This window comes from Lupinus angustifolius, chromosome LG08, assembly GCF_001865875.1.
Source record: "Lupinus angustifolius cultivar Tanjil chromosome LG08, LupAngTanjil_v1.0, whole genome shotgun sequence".
In the NCBI taxonomy this organism is placed as follows: Eukaryota; Viridiplantae; Streptophyta; class Magnoliopsida; order Fabales; family Fabaceae; genus Lupinus; species Lupinus angustifolius.
Genome location: NC_032016.1, coordinates 13,055,242 through 13,070,875, shown reverse-complemented (window position 1 = coordinate 13,070,875; position 15,634 = coordinate 13,055,242). Strand labels below are relative to the sequence as shown.

At 34.3% G+C, this 15,634-nt stretch overlaps 1 protein-coding gene and 1 pseudogene across 1 annotated transcript; both read left to right on the top strand.

The window, feature by feature from the left end:
- LOC109354189 lies at positions 317–3,356 on the top strand. Its single transcript, XM_019596527.1, has 4 exons — positions 317–512; positions 1,164–1,525; positions 2,416–2,482; positions 3,115–3,356. Exons 1-4 carry the CDS (start codon positions 354–356, stop codon positions 3,124–3,126), a joined length of 600 nt encoding a protein of 199 aa, XP_019452072.1. The 5' UTR covers positions 317–353; the 3' UTR covers positions 3,127–3,356.
- LOC109353905 overlaps positions 12,173–15,634 on the top strand; it is an 11,330-nt pseudogene continuing 7,868 nt past the window's right edge.

Here is a 15,634-nt window from a genome sequence, read left to right as displayed (position 1 = left end):
TCTCTTCTTCTTCTCCACACCACTCCTCCTTCTTCATTCTTTTCCACACCAACGTAACCGCAAACAATTCACACTTTATTTTTTTCAAATCATAGTTAGATAATTATCTCATTTCACATATGTACCCCGTATTGGATTCAACTTACGGTGTATCGAGATTCGTCATAAATAAAATCTTGTAATAATAATATTAATATAAAAAGAGATGAATACTATATAACTGGTCACATGCATAGGAACTGTGAACTATGTAACTATAATAGTATGATTCAAATGTTCACTCTGTTTATTAGAATTTCTCCTTCTGCAGTTTTTGTTCAGATTCAAAAGTTGCGTTGGAAGAGAGAAGCATTATGAGGAAGGGTTTCAGACGGAGTAGTTCAATGTTGAGCGGTTCCAATTCTTCATCTTCATCGCTCACGAACGATGACGTTTCGTCAGAGGAGAAGATTAAGTCGCGTACGGTTTCGTTCTTCTCTGCCACCGCTCGTTATCGTCAGATGAAGTTCAAGGTCGATTTTATGTTTAGTTTGTGATTTTTATGTTAGGATCATGAAATATAGAACAATTCTATTGAATGATGTGTTTGATTTCAATTCTGAATAATCCTTAATTATGAACTTCAGATAACTTGCGTTGATTTTAATTTTACTGAATTGTACCATTATTTTGCTTGAAGATTTATCTGCTGTTTGTTTGAAGTTAAATAATGTTCAATTTGAATCGTGAAGCAGAAAAAACTCGGTTGAATGATCTGTTTTCCGAATCAGAACGTGAACTGTTTTCCAATTGAATCTGATGAGTTCGATCCATGTTAAAAATGAGAAGAGAAATGGACGTTTAGTTTTCAATTTTCTCTTCTCTCCAAAATTTTCAAGTGTTTCATTTACTCATAAGTTAAAAAAAATTAAACTAAGAATTTTGTTGAATAGTTAATCATAACAAGTGTTCCGCATCGGATTATGTTGAAATTTGAATTATCTGTTTCTTTTTTTTCAAATCTGAAAGTGACGAATAACCGTTAACTGTGAACTTGAGTTAAACTGGTTTCATTTTGATTTATTCCTGTAAGATATTTCTTCACAACATTGGAAAACTGAAAGTGATTAATATTCCTATGATTTCAATTGATGTAAACTAAGTTTAATTTTGAACTGTAAAAGATTGTGAGAAAGATCCGATCCAAGGTGATATGGACTTCCTTATGCTCCGGCAACCGGAACGGGAATGCGGCAGCGGCAGCGAAGGTGTCTCCGGGCTGCAACTCCGGCGAGACGTCGTCGTGTTTGTCAAGCAACTTGAATGGGAAATCAAGCGCGCGAAGCTTGCGGTATGCGAAGAGAGACAACAGAAGTGTGAGAACAGTGGATGATCATGCGGCGGTGAAGAGCGGAGTTGGATCGCCGCACCTTCGCCGGAGAGCGGAAGCAATATTGAAGTTACTATCTATGGCAGGGGGTTCTTCTGAATTGAAGATTCGTCAGATGTTGGGTGATAGCCCTGACACTAGCAAAGCTCTTCGAATGTTTGATCTCTCTTTCTTTTTCTCCCTCTCTTCTCTCACATGTCTCATGTAGTAATGGATAAATTATTACATTATAAAATTATTACATTATAAATCACCAATACTTTTAATGCATCTTTATTAATGAATTAGAATGAACTCATTTAATTTTAAATTATTGATTTTCATTTAATTTTAAATGGTTGATTCATCATCTTAAAGTTAATGTGGACCATCCATAAGTAAGTATTCATCATTTTAAATTGTTGATTGATACTTCCTCTTAAAAAATTTAAAAAAGGTCCATAAAACTTTGGAGCTTTGGTTTAAAGACCAAATCACCAAAAGAAAAGTGAGTATTCAAGTTTGTCTTAGAAAATATCTGTTCCGAGTTTAGTTTCCAAGATATATAGTTTGTTTGACTTGTACCTGAGTTTTAAATAGTGGTTAAGATAATTCCTTTATGAGAAAATGTGTAAGAATATAATTGTTTTGCCCATCATTTGATATTTTAGGCCAGGATTCAAATTAAAAAGAAAATCGTTTCCTAAAAACTAAATTATTTCATGCATAAATTTACTTATTTCATGATTTTTATAAATCACTTCTCAATTTACATTCTTTATTTCTTAATTCCGCGTTCTTCATAGTAAATCATATAAATTGAGATTTGTTACATTTAAAAAACAATTAGTTGTGCATATACCACAAAACATCTCTGGCCCGTCCACGTTGAAATCGATAACTATTTGGTTTTGTAATCAATTATGCAACCCCACCAAATTCTCTTTTTCTTTTAAGATATTGCACCTAGCATGAATATATAGTTGAATATGATTTAAACTCTGGTTGGACTTCCATTTTATCTTGTTATTTTTGCTGTGTCTGAGAATACCAAGAACTTTGTGTAGGTTGCTGAGGGTTGATGCTGTGAAAAGATCAGGCTCAGGCGGGCGGCACGATCCCTATGTTTACATGGTATTTATCATTCACTAATTACATATCTTGAGTTTTTTTATTATATGGAATGAAATTTCATTATTATTTATCATGGTCCTATAAAATAATAATAATAATAATAATAATAATAATAATAATTATTATTATTATTAGAGCAAATTATACTCACAATCTTTGAAATTTAACTTGAATACACTGATTATCACTCCACTCATGACTAATACATTATACTCACATCTTCTGGTGTGATGTTAATATGGTTATTCTCACCTCACATATCTACTATAATGTATATAAATAAACTATATGTAATTTGTGTAGAAGTGAAAAAGGAGAGAAATAATATATATTTTCACTAAATCTTCATTGATGTTACTGAAATTTACTCTGTTAACTAATAATTGCATATTAAAAAATAAAAATAACTAAATAAGAATGAAGTTATTTTAACGGTGAATAGCAACGTGAATTAAATGACTTTTTCCCCCAGAAAAAATAGAAACTTGTTTTGTTCCATTAGTATATATCATCTTACAGATTGCCTCATTAGTATTTCTCTAACCAGAGGATCTACCTCATTTTCTTGTTTTACACATTTCAGTTCACTTTTCCCTCTTTTTTTGCTTACAAATGTTTTTTTTGCGTGACAGATAACAGGATAAAGTTAGCATAAGGAGGTAAGCTAGATGAAGCAGTTTATGTATATGCACACGGACAAAGATTCTATTACATTTATATCGTGTATCTGCGCAGGTATATATGCCTATAATATAACAGGGCAAATTTTGCTGATGCATTATTATTATATAGTCATCATATGTTGAAATGCTAGAGGTTTTAATGGTGTATGTTCATATATAGTATAGTTGTATTGTGTACATCTTGGTTCAGCTCCAGCTACTCTTCATATTCTAAACCTATCATATTATTGGCATATATAGGTGTAAAGAAAATTAATTGAAAAAGAGTGGAATATATTGAAATTTTAAATAGACTTCTTCGTGCCCTCCTACATTTTAATTAACCACTTTATTGTCCAAAAATAATTAATTTATTATCTAAAAAGTAGAAGAATATTCTCAGCTGTACAAAAAAATGACTTTATTATCAATTGTCTCAAAATTCACAAGTAACATTAACTAATTAGTATTTAGTGTATTATTTTTGCTCCTATTTATATATTACATTAAAGTTTTACTGCGAGTATTATATCATTCATTATTAATGAATATTACATTTATTTAAAAGTTATTGATAATTAATACATGAATAGTAGATAATATAAAGTATAAAAAAAAGCTCACGGTTAGTAGATATGTATTTAACTTAAAAAAAATATCTTCCTTAACATGTAATAATTGTGTTAATTTAATATGTCATTTATTATGTTTTTTTCCTAAATCAATAAAGTGTTAAATAAAGGTAAACATGAAAATAACAATTATAAAAAGAGAAAAATATGTATACACTAATAATGTAAGATTTTTTATACTGTCATTATATTATCTATCATTCATTTTCAACCACATTTAATTTTTCAAGAAAAGTAATCTAAATGAAAGGTGGATGATGCACTAGCTGTGTGTAATTTTTTACACTATTAATACATAAATATTATACTCATAAGAAAAAACTCTTGAAATGATCATATAAATATGAATGAAACTATAATTATAATTATTTTTGATGTCCTATAATATCATGGAAATACAATTTAATTAGAGTGCTTACATAAGCATAGTCTATTTTTATTTATTTATGAGTGTACCTATTAATTATGAATTATTCTCTTGAAAAAAGATTATATTCTTACTTTTTAAGTGCAGTTGCCTTGAGGAAAGCCCCATGGGCCACAACCCTACTCTATGGTTGAAGCCATAAGATGTTCTTCATGGCCCAGGTGAAGGGGCTTAGCAGATTGAAGGAATGAAACTTGCATCGAAACGACATTTTATTCTTGCTCACCAACCCATGATAAGGTAGTAAGGTACTAATTACATCAAAACTTAAAGTCATTTTAACTTAAAATAAAATAATGTTTGAAAAAAATCTCGTCAAACCAATTACACTTACATAATTCTCTCATTGCTATCTATGAGTAAAAAATTCATTGTAGCTTGTAAAAAGTAACAAACGCCTATGTGCTCATACCCCTTAACTAGAACAAACATTCTGCAAAGTACCTAAGTGGAGGTCCTTAACACACAAAAAATGGGCTGTCTGATGTAAACTCATTGGGATCCAACATCATTGAAGAACCTTTACATTGCTTGGGAGGATCCATGACTAGAGCAAAGGCTAAGAAGGCCCAAGAAGCACTTTGACAACTCATACTTATAATCACGGAGACAAGTGCAAATGAGACCAAGCAAGATGAGAAGGCTTTAAATTGCATAAGCCTAGTTGAAGATCTCGAGGGAACTCACGGCTTGGTGGAGGAACCACCTTGACCTCATGAGTTATTACAGAGAGTGGGAAGTTGTCTTAAATCACACAAGTAGTTAGGACCCTAAATAAGTGGGGCGTGTCTTAACCCACACTAGTATAGGAATTTTAATTATCATGTTTATCTTGTTTTGTTTTATTTCATTACATGCGTTTATTTAGCTAATGTTTATGTGTTAAATGAAAGGTGCACGGTTACACAATCAAAGGGAGGAAGAGATGAATCAACGACAATTGGCATGAATCAAGGAGCACACGACTATAATCTAGGAGAAGATAAGAAGAGAGCAAGGAGAAGCACACGACCAAAGGTTTGAAAAAACTTAGAGATAATATGAAGATTTAAGTGCAACAACTCACATTGGACCATCATAATACAAAGATATCAATCCGGCTGTGAAGATCAATTTAATGTTATCTATAATTTCAAATGCATCAAACCAAGCCCAAGCTGACCAACAGTTCCACCTAGAAGCTTTCGGCCAGCAAGGAATAGAATCAATTTCAGCTAACAACCTCAACCGATTTGACCAATTCAAAGATTCGACTAGAAATTAGATAGAATTAGATTTTATCTTTTCATCTTTTGTCTATGGCTGATTAAGCCCAAGTTAAATTTCTTTATATTGCCATGCATAGTTCATTAATAAAGTACGTTGAATTTTATTTGGATTTAATCCTTGTTAGTGAGATTTCTCCTAGCTTCTTGGCTGAGCCAAGGTACCCGTTCTTATCAAGAGTTCCTTTCTCTTGTGGCGAACTTCACAAGGCTTATCAAACATCTTGTTTGTGGCACCATCCCATCTTATGTCCCCCAACCATCTTCTTCAAACATCTTACACATCTAATTCACTAAATTAACCATCAAACCGTGAGCATACATACAATTCCATTCAAACAACTATCAATTCATAATTTCCCAACTTCGCAAATCAAAATCGAGGCAATACAAGGCAAATCGATCAATCAAACACAAAGGCAAATATAATATAATCAATTTCAAATCAAAGTAGGACTTTCACAAGAAACGATCCTTCAAATAAGGCAACTCACTAAGAGGTTGTCATCAAGTGGTCACCAGAGCTCAGTTCTTGCTTGAAAGTCACAAAAGTAATATCTTTATCAAAATAAGACCAAAGGCATTGAATTTGGGGTAGAAACCACAAGTAAGTTTCAAATCCCAAAAGTTCAAATCAAAAGTACATTCTTTCTCTTCTACTGAATTCTAAATCGAATCAACCACAAAATACATCAACCATTCTCGGCCAAAACATCCCAAAACCCTACAAACACTACAAAGCCGTGACCTAAACGCTCTTAACCCACAAAACCAAACAAGCTGAGACCTACTTCAATACAAACCATCCCAACTAAAACCCTACTTCCAAAATCTACCCAAACCAAATACAAAACCTAAACCACAAACTCCACAAGCCGAGACCAAAATCAATCCCTACCCTAAAAACCTACCCCAAACAGACCCAAACACAAATCCTATACCCTACACACATTCCAGTCGAGCTACAAACCAATTGCATTGGTAATCTTATGAACTTGTCATACGTTTTTGGTATATAACTTGATTACTTAACTCACTCAAAAATCAAAGGAGAAATTTTGAGAGAAAATTGAGGGAGTGATACACTTAAACACTTTGAAAGAAGTGAGGGAGTGCAAACACTTAAACACTTAAGAGAATAATGAGGAGAATGATATTATGGCTAGTCCAGAAAATAGTGGTTCTCCATTGTACCCAAGGACAATCGTGTTACATGTGATGATGAATACCCAATTTTAGACCTTACAAAGACAAATGGAGAAGATGCAAATTCATGTTGATAGGAGGCTGGGTTGTGATTCTAGTAGTGATTTAGAACCTAGGAGGAGGAGAAATAGGAGAGGGAGGAGTGAGGATGATGAGTATGAGTATGAGGGAGGAGGCCGTGGTGAGAGGATGAAGGATGATAGGCTTGAAGGGGTAAAAATAAAAGTCCCCACATTTTTGGGATTGAATAACCCTAAGGTTTATCTTGAGTGGGAGTTGAAGATGGAGCAAGTGTTCAAATGTCACCATTATACTGAGGAGAAAAAAGTGAAGGTGGATCCCTAGAATTTAAGGAATATGCTATGGTATGGTGGGACCAGATCCAAAAGGAGAGAAGGAGGTATGGTGATGATATAGTAACACTTGGGGAGAGATGAAGACAATGATGAGGATGAGATTTGTTCCTAGTTCTTACGAGAGAGATGTGCATAAAAAATTGCAAAGGTTAACTCAAGGAAGCAAGTCAGTGGATGAGTATTTCAAAGAGATGGAGCTGGCCCTATTTAGGTCCAACTTCTATGAGGACTGAGAAGCTATAATGGCTCGGTTCCTACATGGGTTGAACCCTGAAATCCAGGATATTGTTGAGTTGCAACCATACATTGAGTTGGATGACCTTGTTCAAAAGGTCATCAAGGTAGAACAACAACTAAAGAGGAGGAAGTCTAAGTACTCTTCTAATTCAACATCCAAGTATTCTTCTAATGCTTGGAAGGACAAATCTAAGAAGGAGGGAAATGCAACAGAGGAGAGTGGTTCTAATGCTAAGGTGGTCGTGGGGGCAACCAAGTCCCAAGGTACACAACCCATGGATCCTAATCAGAGAAGCCATGATATTAAGTGCTTTAAATGCTTGGGTTGTGGCCATATTGCTTCTCAATGCCCTAAAAGGAGAACTATGATGGTCATAAATGGAAATATTGAGTCTCAATCAGAGGCATCTAGTGATGAGGAACATGATAGTGATGGAGATATTTTTATGCCCGGGGGTTATTTACTCATGGTTAGAAGGCTCTTTGGGAGTCAAGTTCAAGATCATGAGGAGAACCAAAGAGAAAACAAATTCCACTCTCGCTGCCTTGTGCAAGGTAAGGTGTGCACCCTCATTATTGATGGAGGGAGTTGTGCTAAAATGGTTAGTACAAGATTGGTGTCTAAGCTGAAGCTTAACACCAAGGCACACCCAACACCATATAGGCTGCAATGGGTTAGTGAGGTTGGGGAGATGGTCGTTAACCAACATGCTGAAGTGCCTTTTTCCATTGGAAAATATGAGGACATGGTTCTTTGTGATGTGGTCAACATGGAGGCCAACCATATGCTTTTGGGCAGACCATGGCAGTAGGATAAGAAAGCCATCCATGATGGTTATTCTAATAAGTACACTTTTATGCATCACACCCACAAGGTGGTCCTACCACTCTTGTCTCCAAAACAAGTGTGTGCTGATCAACGTAGGCTGAAAGAAAAGATGGATAAAGAAAAGAAAGAGGTAACGACTGAAACCATAGACTCTAGCCAAGTCAAAAAGAATGATCGAAAGGATCTTAAAAAGAGCTATTTTGTCACAAAAGTGAAGTAAAACATGCTTTGTTCACAAAGTAGTCCATGTACTTACTTTTGTGCAAAAGCTTTTGTTTAAGCAGTACAATTGTTGAGAAGGCTATTATGCCTCAATTCTGGAAAGACTTCTTAAATGAGTTCAATCATGTGTTCCCTGGAGAAGTTCCTAGTGGTCTTCCACCTTTGAGGGGCATAAAACATCATATTGATCTAATTCTCGATGCTTCATTGTCCAATATGCCTGCCTATAGGAGCAATCCTTAAGAGACTAATGAAATACAAAAAAAAAATCGAGGAATTCATGCACAAAGGATGGGTTCAAGAAATTCTAAGTCCTTGTGTCGTCCCAGTCATCCTAGTCCCAAAGAGAAATGGAGCCTAGAGGATGTGCATTGATTGTAGAGCCGTGAATAACATCATGGTCAAATATAAACATCCCATTACTAGATTGAATGATATTTTGAAAGAATTACATGGGGCCTGCATCTTTTCAAAAGTTGATCTAAATAGCGGCTACCATGAAATTCAGATTCGGGAAGGGGATGAGTGGAAAACAACATTCAAAACAAAATATGGCTTGTACGAGTGGTTGGTAATGCCTTTTGACTTAACCAATGCGCCAAGCACATTTATGAGGCTGATGAACCACGTTCTAAGAGATATCCTTGGGAAATTTGTTATAGTGTACTTCGATGGTTCCTTGGCTTCATAACCAGTGCCAATGGGGTACATATAGATGCTGAAAAGATAAAGGCTTTCTAAGACTGGGCCACGCCAAAGAGTGCTACAGATGTGAGAAGTTTTCATGGCCTATCTAGTTTTTATAGGAGGTTTGTCAAGGATTTCAGTACTTTGGTCACACCTCTAAATGAAGTGGTAAAAAAGAATATGAGATTCCATTAGGGGTGATAAACAAGAAGAAGTCTTCAAAAGGTTAAAAGAGAAGCTAACACACGCACCAATACTTAGATTACCAAAACTTTCAAAATCTTTTGAAATTGAGTGTGATGCTTCCAATGTGGAAATTGAGGCTATTCAAATGCAAGTTGGGCATCCTATTGCCTGTTTTAGTGAGAAATTGGGGGGATCTGCCCTTAACTATTCCACTCATGATAAAGAGTTATATGTATTAGCGAGGGCCTTGCAAACTTGGAAACATTATCTTTTGCCCAAAGAATTTGTTATTCATAGTGACTATGAGTCACTTAAGTATTTAAAGGGGCAAGACAGGCTCAACAAGAGACATGCCAAGTGGGTGAAATTTCTAGAGAAATTTCCCTAGTGTCCTTAGGATTGGAAATATGTTTTTATATGTATATAAAGAATTAGTCTCTAATTAGAGCACAGTTCTTACTTCTAAAAAATCCTTAGAATAATAAAAAAAGAAGATAAATGAGACAACATATTAACCAAAAATGAAAAAGTGAAGAAATTGCAACGAATTTTTCCTTCAGATTCATGGAAAGTAACATTTAACAATGCTCGCTTGAGTGAGCGGTTGAACATTGTTAAAAGTAAAAAGTCGACATTTAACAGCGCTCGCTTGACTGGCCACTATTGAAAGTAGATATTTAATAGTGTTTCCTTGAATGAACGTTGTTAAATGTCTACTCTCAACCATTTAACAACACTTGCTTAAGTGACCACTATTAAAAGTAGACTTTTAATAGTGATCGCTTGAGTAAGCATTGTTAAATTTCTATTTTTTACCATTTAAGAGTGTTCACTTGAGTGAGCATTGTGTTAAAAGTAGTGATTTAATAGTGCTTGATTGAGTTAGTGCTAAACCATCAATTAGGAGTATAAAAAATACCTACGATGTTGTAAACAAGTGTAGAGTTAAGGAGTATATCGTATCCATAGAGACTTACTAAATCTAGCATTTCAACAATTCAATCATTATTCTAAGCTGGTTTTCAAATGAGTTTTCGATATTGTGACAATATATAGTTCAAATGTAATGAGATAATAAAATGAGCTGGATTGATTTTCATACTTACTATCCATATACATATGATTCAGTACACAAATTCAATAAGTGATGATTACTCCACAAAATGAAATCAAGATTACTAAAAGCTAATATCTTCGTCAGTTAGCAACTTATGCAGTAAAACCTTATGTTTAGCAACTTCAATTCATAAGATTAAGAAATATGACCTGCAAATCATGTCTCTATGTCTAGTAATCCATGCATACAAGTTGAGTTAAAAATGCAACACCTCAAATATGCTAGTCGCCAATGTCTTGGTCTATACTAACACATTACTAAAGATAACTCTATGTCTAACAACTGTAATGATAAAATTATGTTTTATGAACCTTCAAGCATACCTCTATATCTAGTAGTCTATGCCATTCAGTTTGAGAGTTATAAAATTATAAAATTGGTTTCACGTCTTGATAGTAATAAGTAACGCGCATAAGATGGCAAGTTTATACAAGTCTATGCCTAGAAAATATATTAATTATTGAGTTATGCAAGTTGAGATAAATAAATATAATCAAACTCAAATATAATCAAAATTAAAGTAATAAATATGTACATACAAGAACTCAAATATAATCAAACTTCAGATAAATAAATCAGTGTGTATACAACAAACTTGCATTATATTCAATCCCGACAAAAGAGTACTTAGCTACGCGTGTTCACACAATGCAAGCAAGATATAGCCAATACACAACTCATGGGATGGTAGAACCACTCACAAATGAATATAGATTAACTCCTATAGAGTTTACACTTAGTTCTCACCATCTAAGTGATCTAAAATCCCTAGAAATCTGAAAGGAAGTATTAAAAATTAATATTGCAAAGTGTCTATCTTTTTGCTCGAGTTGAAAGTCCTTAAATAGTATTCAGATGTTGTCTTCGGCGTTGGGCGCACTTCCATGTGGCTATACGCAACTTTTCAGTGCACCAACTTGCACCGTGCGTACCTCCATGCCCTCACCACATCGCCCATTGCGTTGAGTGCGTATGAAACAATGGCTAAATGCTTAATTTCACTCCAATTTTTGCTAAGCACATAAACTTGCGCTCAACGCATCGACTTTTCCATATTTTGTTGATCTGGTTTTTCACATTGAAGATCCATCAGTTAGAAACAACATATCCAAGATTCAGCTTGATCCAACAGTGAACGAATGTGCTATCGCAATTTCACTCAGACTACTCATGGCTAAATTCATGCTTTTGTCCGGAACTTATCCTTTTGCAATTATCCGAATTAAGCCTAAAGACACTTCAAAGGTGAGACTTAACCATTTAAACAAATTTTAATCATGTATTAGTATAATTTCTTTCATTTTAGTTGATTACGTAGTTAAATTATCATAAAACGAGTGTGTAAAATATGATCAATTTGACACTTAACAGTAAGCGATGTTAAATGTATAATGTGAATGCAAATGTGTATCACATACTTTTGATGAATGTGAATACCCATTTTTGTCCGGCCCATAATAATTTTTCGAAAAATGACAAATAAATAATATAAATATTTTTTGGGTATCTTTTATCGAGAAATGACATTTGTGTAGGTATCCCAAAGTATCCACATCACCCATCAACTTTTCACCCATCTTTCACCCACTCATTGTCCCTAACCATCCCACTCTCTGAACCGAACTCCACTCCCCCTTTTACAACTTCCACACACTCTCCCTATAAACCACCCATAACTGCACAATAAAAAACCCACCCACCCGTTAAGCACTATTTTTTTTCTCCATCAGTCACGCCTCTTCCTTCTTTCACTGACACTTTTAATCAATCACTACTCCACTTCATAGAAAAAATCAACGCAACACAAATCATCACAACTACCACAAAGACCCACTCTCCCTTTTACAACTTCTACACACCCACTTCTCTTTTCTTCCTTTTCATGTCTTCAACGTTGGAATAGAATTAGGGAACTTGTTTCATTGTACTGAGTCACACACACATAATGAAGATTGAAGAGTAAGACTATACATATCAGATAGCAACCATAATGATAAAAAATATCCCACAAGAATGGCCTAAGCCAATAGTTTGGGTTCAATCCTTGTCTAAAATATGTGAAAATTCAATCCCTGCAAGGTTTATCAAGCCTGCTAGTGACTAAGCAACCATTGTATCCTCTTCTTATTTTGATTCCAACGTCCCAATCATTGATCTTGGAGGTCTTAATGGTGACCCATACACTATAGCCTCAACACTTGGACAAATATTTGAGTCTTGCCATCAGTGGAGTTTCTCCGAAGTTGTGAACCATGGAGTTAGCCATGACTTGATGGACATGGCTAGAGAAACTTGGTGCCGGTTCTTGCACTTACGCATGGAGGTTAGGGAGCAATATGTGAACTCACTAAATACTTATAAAGGATACAGAAGCAAGCTTGGATTTTAAAAGGGTGCTAATATTGATTGGAGTGACTATTATTATCTTCATTATATTTCATTGAAGGACTACAACAAATGGTCTCATGTTCCTCCTTCATGGAGGGAAGTGGTTGAGGAGTGTTGGGGATTGTTGAATTTTTTTCCCGCGATGCTTGCTTTATTTTTAGGCATCAAGTTTCTTATTATTTTATTTAATAACATGTCGATTCTTTGCTCGCCATCTCGAATTTGCTGGAATAAATTCCAACGTCGATATAATGGTTTCAAGAATGTTCCTTTAATAAAATACTTAGCTTTATTGAATTATAAACAATTTCATACCATCTCGACTTTGTTAGATTAATTTCCAACGCCGGTATAATGGTATGAATTTAGCAAATTAACACAAGTGATAATGATTGATATTTATTTTCGTTTTCCTTTATTAACCGAACTACTTCCTTATGAAAAGTTGGTAAAGAATAAATAAATATTAGTTGTAGAACTTAAATGATAGAAAATAAATGTTAGTTGTGGAAAATAAATGACAAAAAGTAAAAGTTAGTAGTTGGATCACTCATTATAAGTGTGTATTTTTGTTTTCACAAAGGTACAATTTAGGAATTAAATTGCACTTTGATTCAAGGTTTCTTTCTTCTTGTCAACAAATAAAATTTATAAGTTAACACTTTATTATTTTACATTTGCATCTCTTTCAAGATTCAATTATAGTATAGTATAGGGTTATATCGAACCACAAGGAATTGCCTAATAGAAATGTACTCATACTTTGTATCTTTTATCAAAAGTTATAAAGTAACAATTAAAGTTATTTTTGTGATTATATGAACTAAGAAACATGAAAAAGTAAAGAACTAACTATTTACAAATTCAAGAAGGGAAAATTAATTTGAAAGATGGAATTATTTCTTGACTCAAATGATTTTGAAAACATTACAAGTTATGTGTTATATTTTCGGTTAATTCCACACACCATTTCTAAATTCTTCATCTAGTGTCCTAGAATGATAAGACGATTTTCGAAGCTTATGTAGTACACTAAACAATAGTTAAGTGCTACTCGTCAGAGTAGGTTGCCACACCCTACTTCAGGCTCCATTAACATCATTTAGCGTTGAACATAAGTTTCTTAAAATAGATGCTTGATGTGGAAAGCGAACTAAGGTGTAGGTTATACTTTTTAGTTCACTTGTCAACACTTTAAGAAGAAGCATTTTTGGATCTTTAACTCAAATTTTAGGTGATCAAGTTAAAACTGCATTAAGAACTTCTTAAAGAATCAAAACTTAACCAAAAAGTAATAACTTGAATGTATTAAAATCAAAATATGATAGAAATGAAGAAAATAAATAATCTTACACCATAATCGAAGTCAATATGTACGAGCATGAGCCATCTATCCAAGGATGAGATACTTTTGATTCAAAATGAGGTTACAAAATCATGTTTTTGCACCTCCTTTGCCAACTCCATTCTCCTCTTGAATTCTAAGAACAAAACTCCTAAAAACAGCCTAAGAGTACTCTCAAGTGAGAGAGAACCGAAAATGAAAGAAAGAGAAGAAATTACAAAGAATATACAATTATGTGCAATGTGTTTTAAGTGAAGAAATGAAGGTGCCTTTTATAGGCATTATGGACCGCCCAACTTCACTTCATGGCCGCCTGGCTCACTGGTCCAAGCTGGTGGGTCAACAGCTTGTCCCATCTTGGGCAGCTAGCTTGGACAACCTATTGTTGGCTAGGTTACATGCATGGTGATACCTGCTACTTGCTTGTTCAGAACATATGTCATGTATGAGGTCATGTGCTTGACCTTCAAGTAAAGAATTGGCAAGTTGCTTGATGAGTTGGCCAAGATTTCTTCATGGCTAGGTTTCTGACTCTTTAGCCGCCCAGATCAAGCATAGCCCACACTTAGCTGCTTGGTTCCTTCATGGTGAAGGAACCAACCTTTCTTCATGCCGAAACAACATTTGTTCAATGATTTCTTGAGTTGATTTTGTTAGGTATCAGTGGCTAAAATACACCTAGAAGGGGGGTTGAATAGGTGTAGCGGTTAGAGTATCCGCTTTTCGCAAAAAATTTTCACAAACAACAAATAATGCTGAAATAACCCCTGATTAATCGATTAACAGAGAAAGAATAATCGATTAACGCAAGCAATTTAATCGATTAAAATAGCTCAGATTACACAAACAGATTCGGTTTCTTGCACGACAATCAACTGAGATTGAAACGAATATATAGAGCTAACAGATATATCAGAGTTACAACAGTATAGTATAGAAACAGATTATTACAATTAAAACAACTATACAAAGTAATCGATTAAAGCAATAAAGAGAAAGAGGGAAAGAAAAACGTGCAACACGATTTTTATCTTGGTTTGTTTGCGGGTCCACTTGCAAACTACATCCAGGCCTGCCGGCAGATCTAGGAGTTTTTTCTTCACTATAATTGAAATAACGTTTTACAAACAATTCTTCCAATTACAACACTTAGACTCTTTCTTGAAACTAAAGAACCTTATCCCTTGGTTTGACTCCCTTCCTACCGCCAAGAAAACCTTTCTTGCGGTGTAGTCCCCAACCAAGAACCTATTCTTTCTATCAAGATCTCTAAGCTAATGAAGATACAACACAATCTCGTTGGTGGTAAGACACCTTGAGATTCCCAAAGTTACAACACTTTTTACAACAAAATCATAGAGTAATCTAAAGCAATTACAATGCTCAAATTAAACAATTAAGACCTTACTCTACTACTCTAACACAAGTCTCATATAACATGATAATGCATTAGTTACAGATTATGAAATTTTCCCAAAAACATCAATGAATGCATGAACATGTGAGATGAAATGATGAGAAATTAAACATGAAATGCCTCTCAATCCTAAAGCATAGAATTCTCTCTTTTCTAATCTCACAAATGCAATATCA

Excerpts from the sequence above, each read along its gene's own strand:
- LOC109354189 (XM_019596527.1), top strand. The coding sequence starts at position 354 with ATGAGGAAGGGTTTCAGACGGAGTAGTTCAATGTTGAGCGGTTCCAAT. Across the intron at positions 513-1,163 it reads ATCGTCAGATGAAGTTCAAG|ATTGTGAGAAAGATCCGATC; the intron begins GTCGATTTTATG and ends GAACTGTAAAAG. Across the intron at positions 1,526-2,415 it reads ACTAGCAAAGCTCTTCGAAT|GTTGCTGAGGGTTGATGCTG; the intron begins GTTTGATCTCTC and ends AACTTTGTGTAG.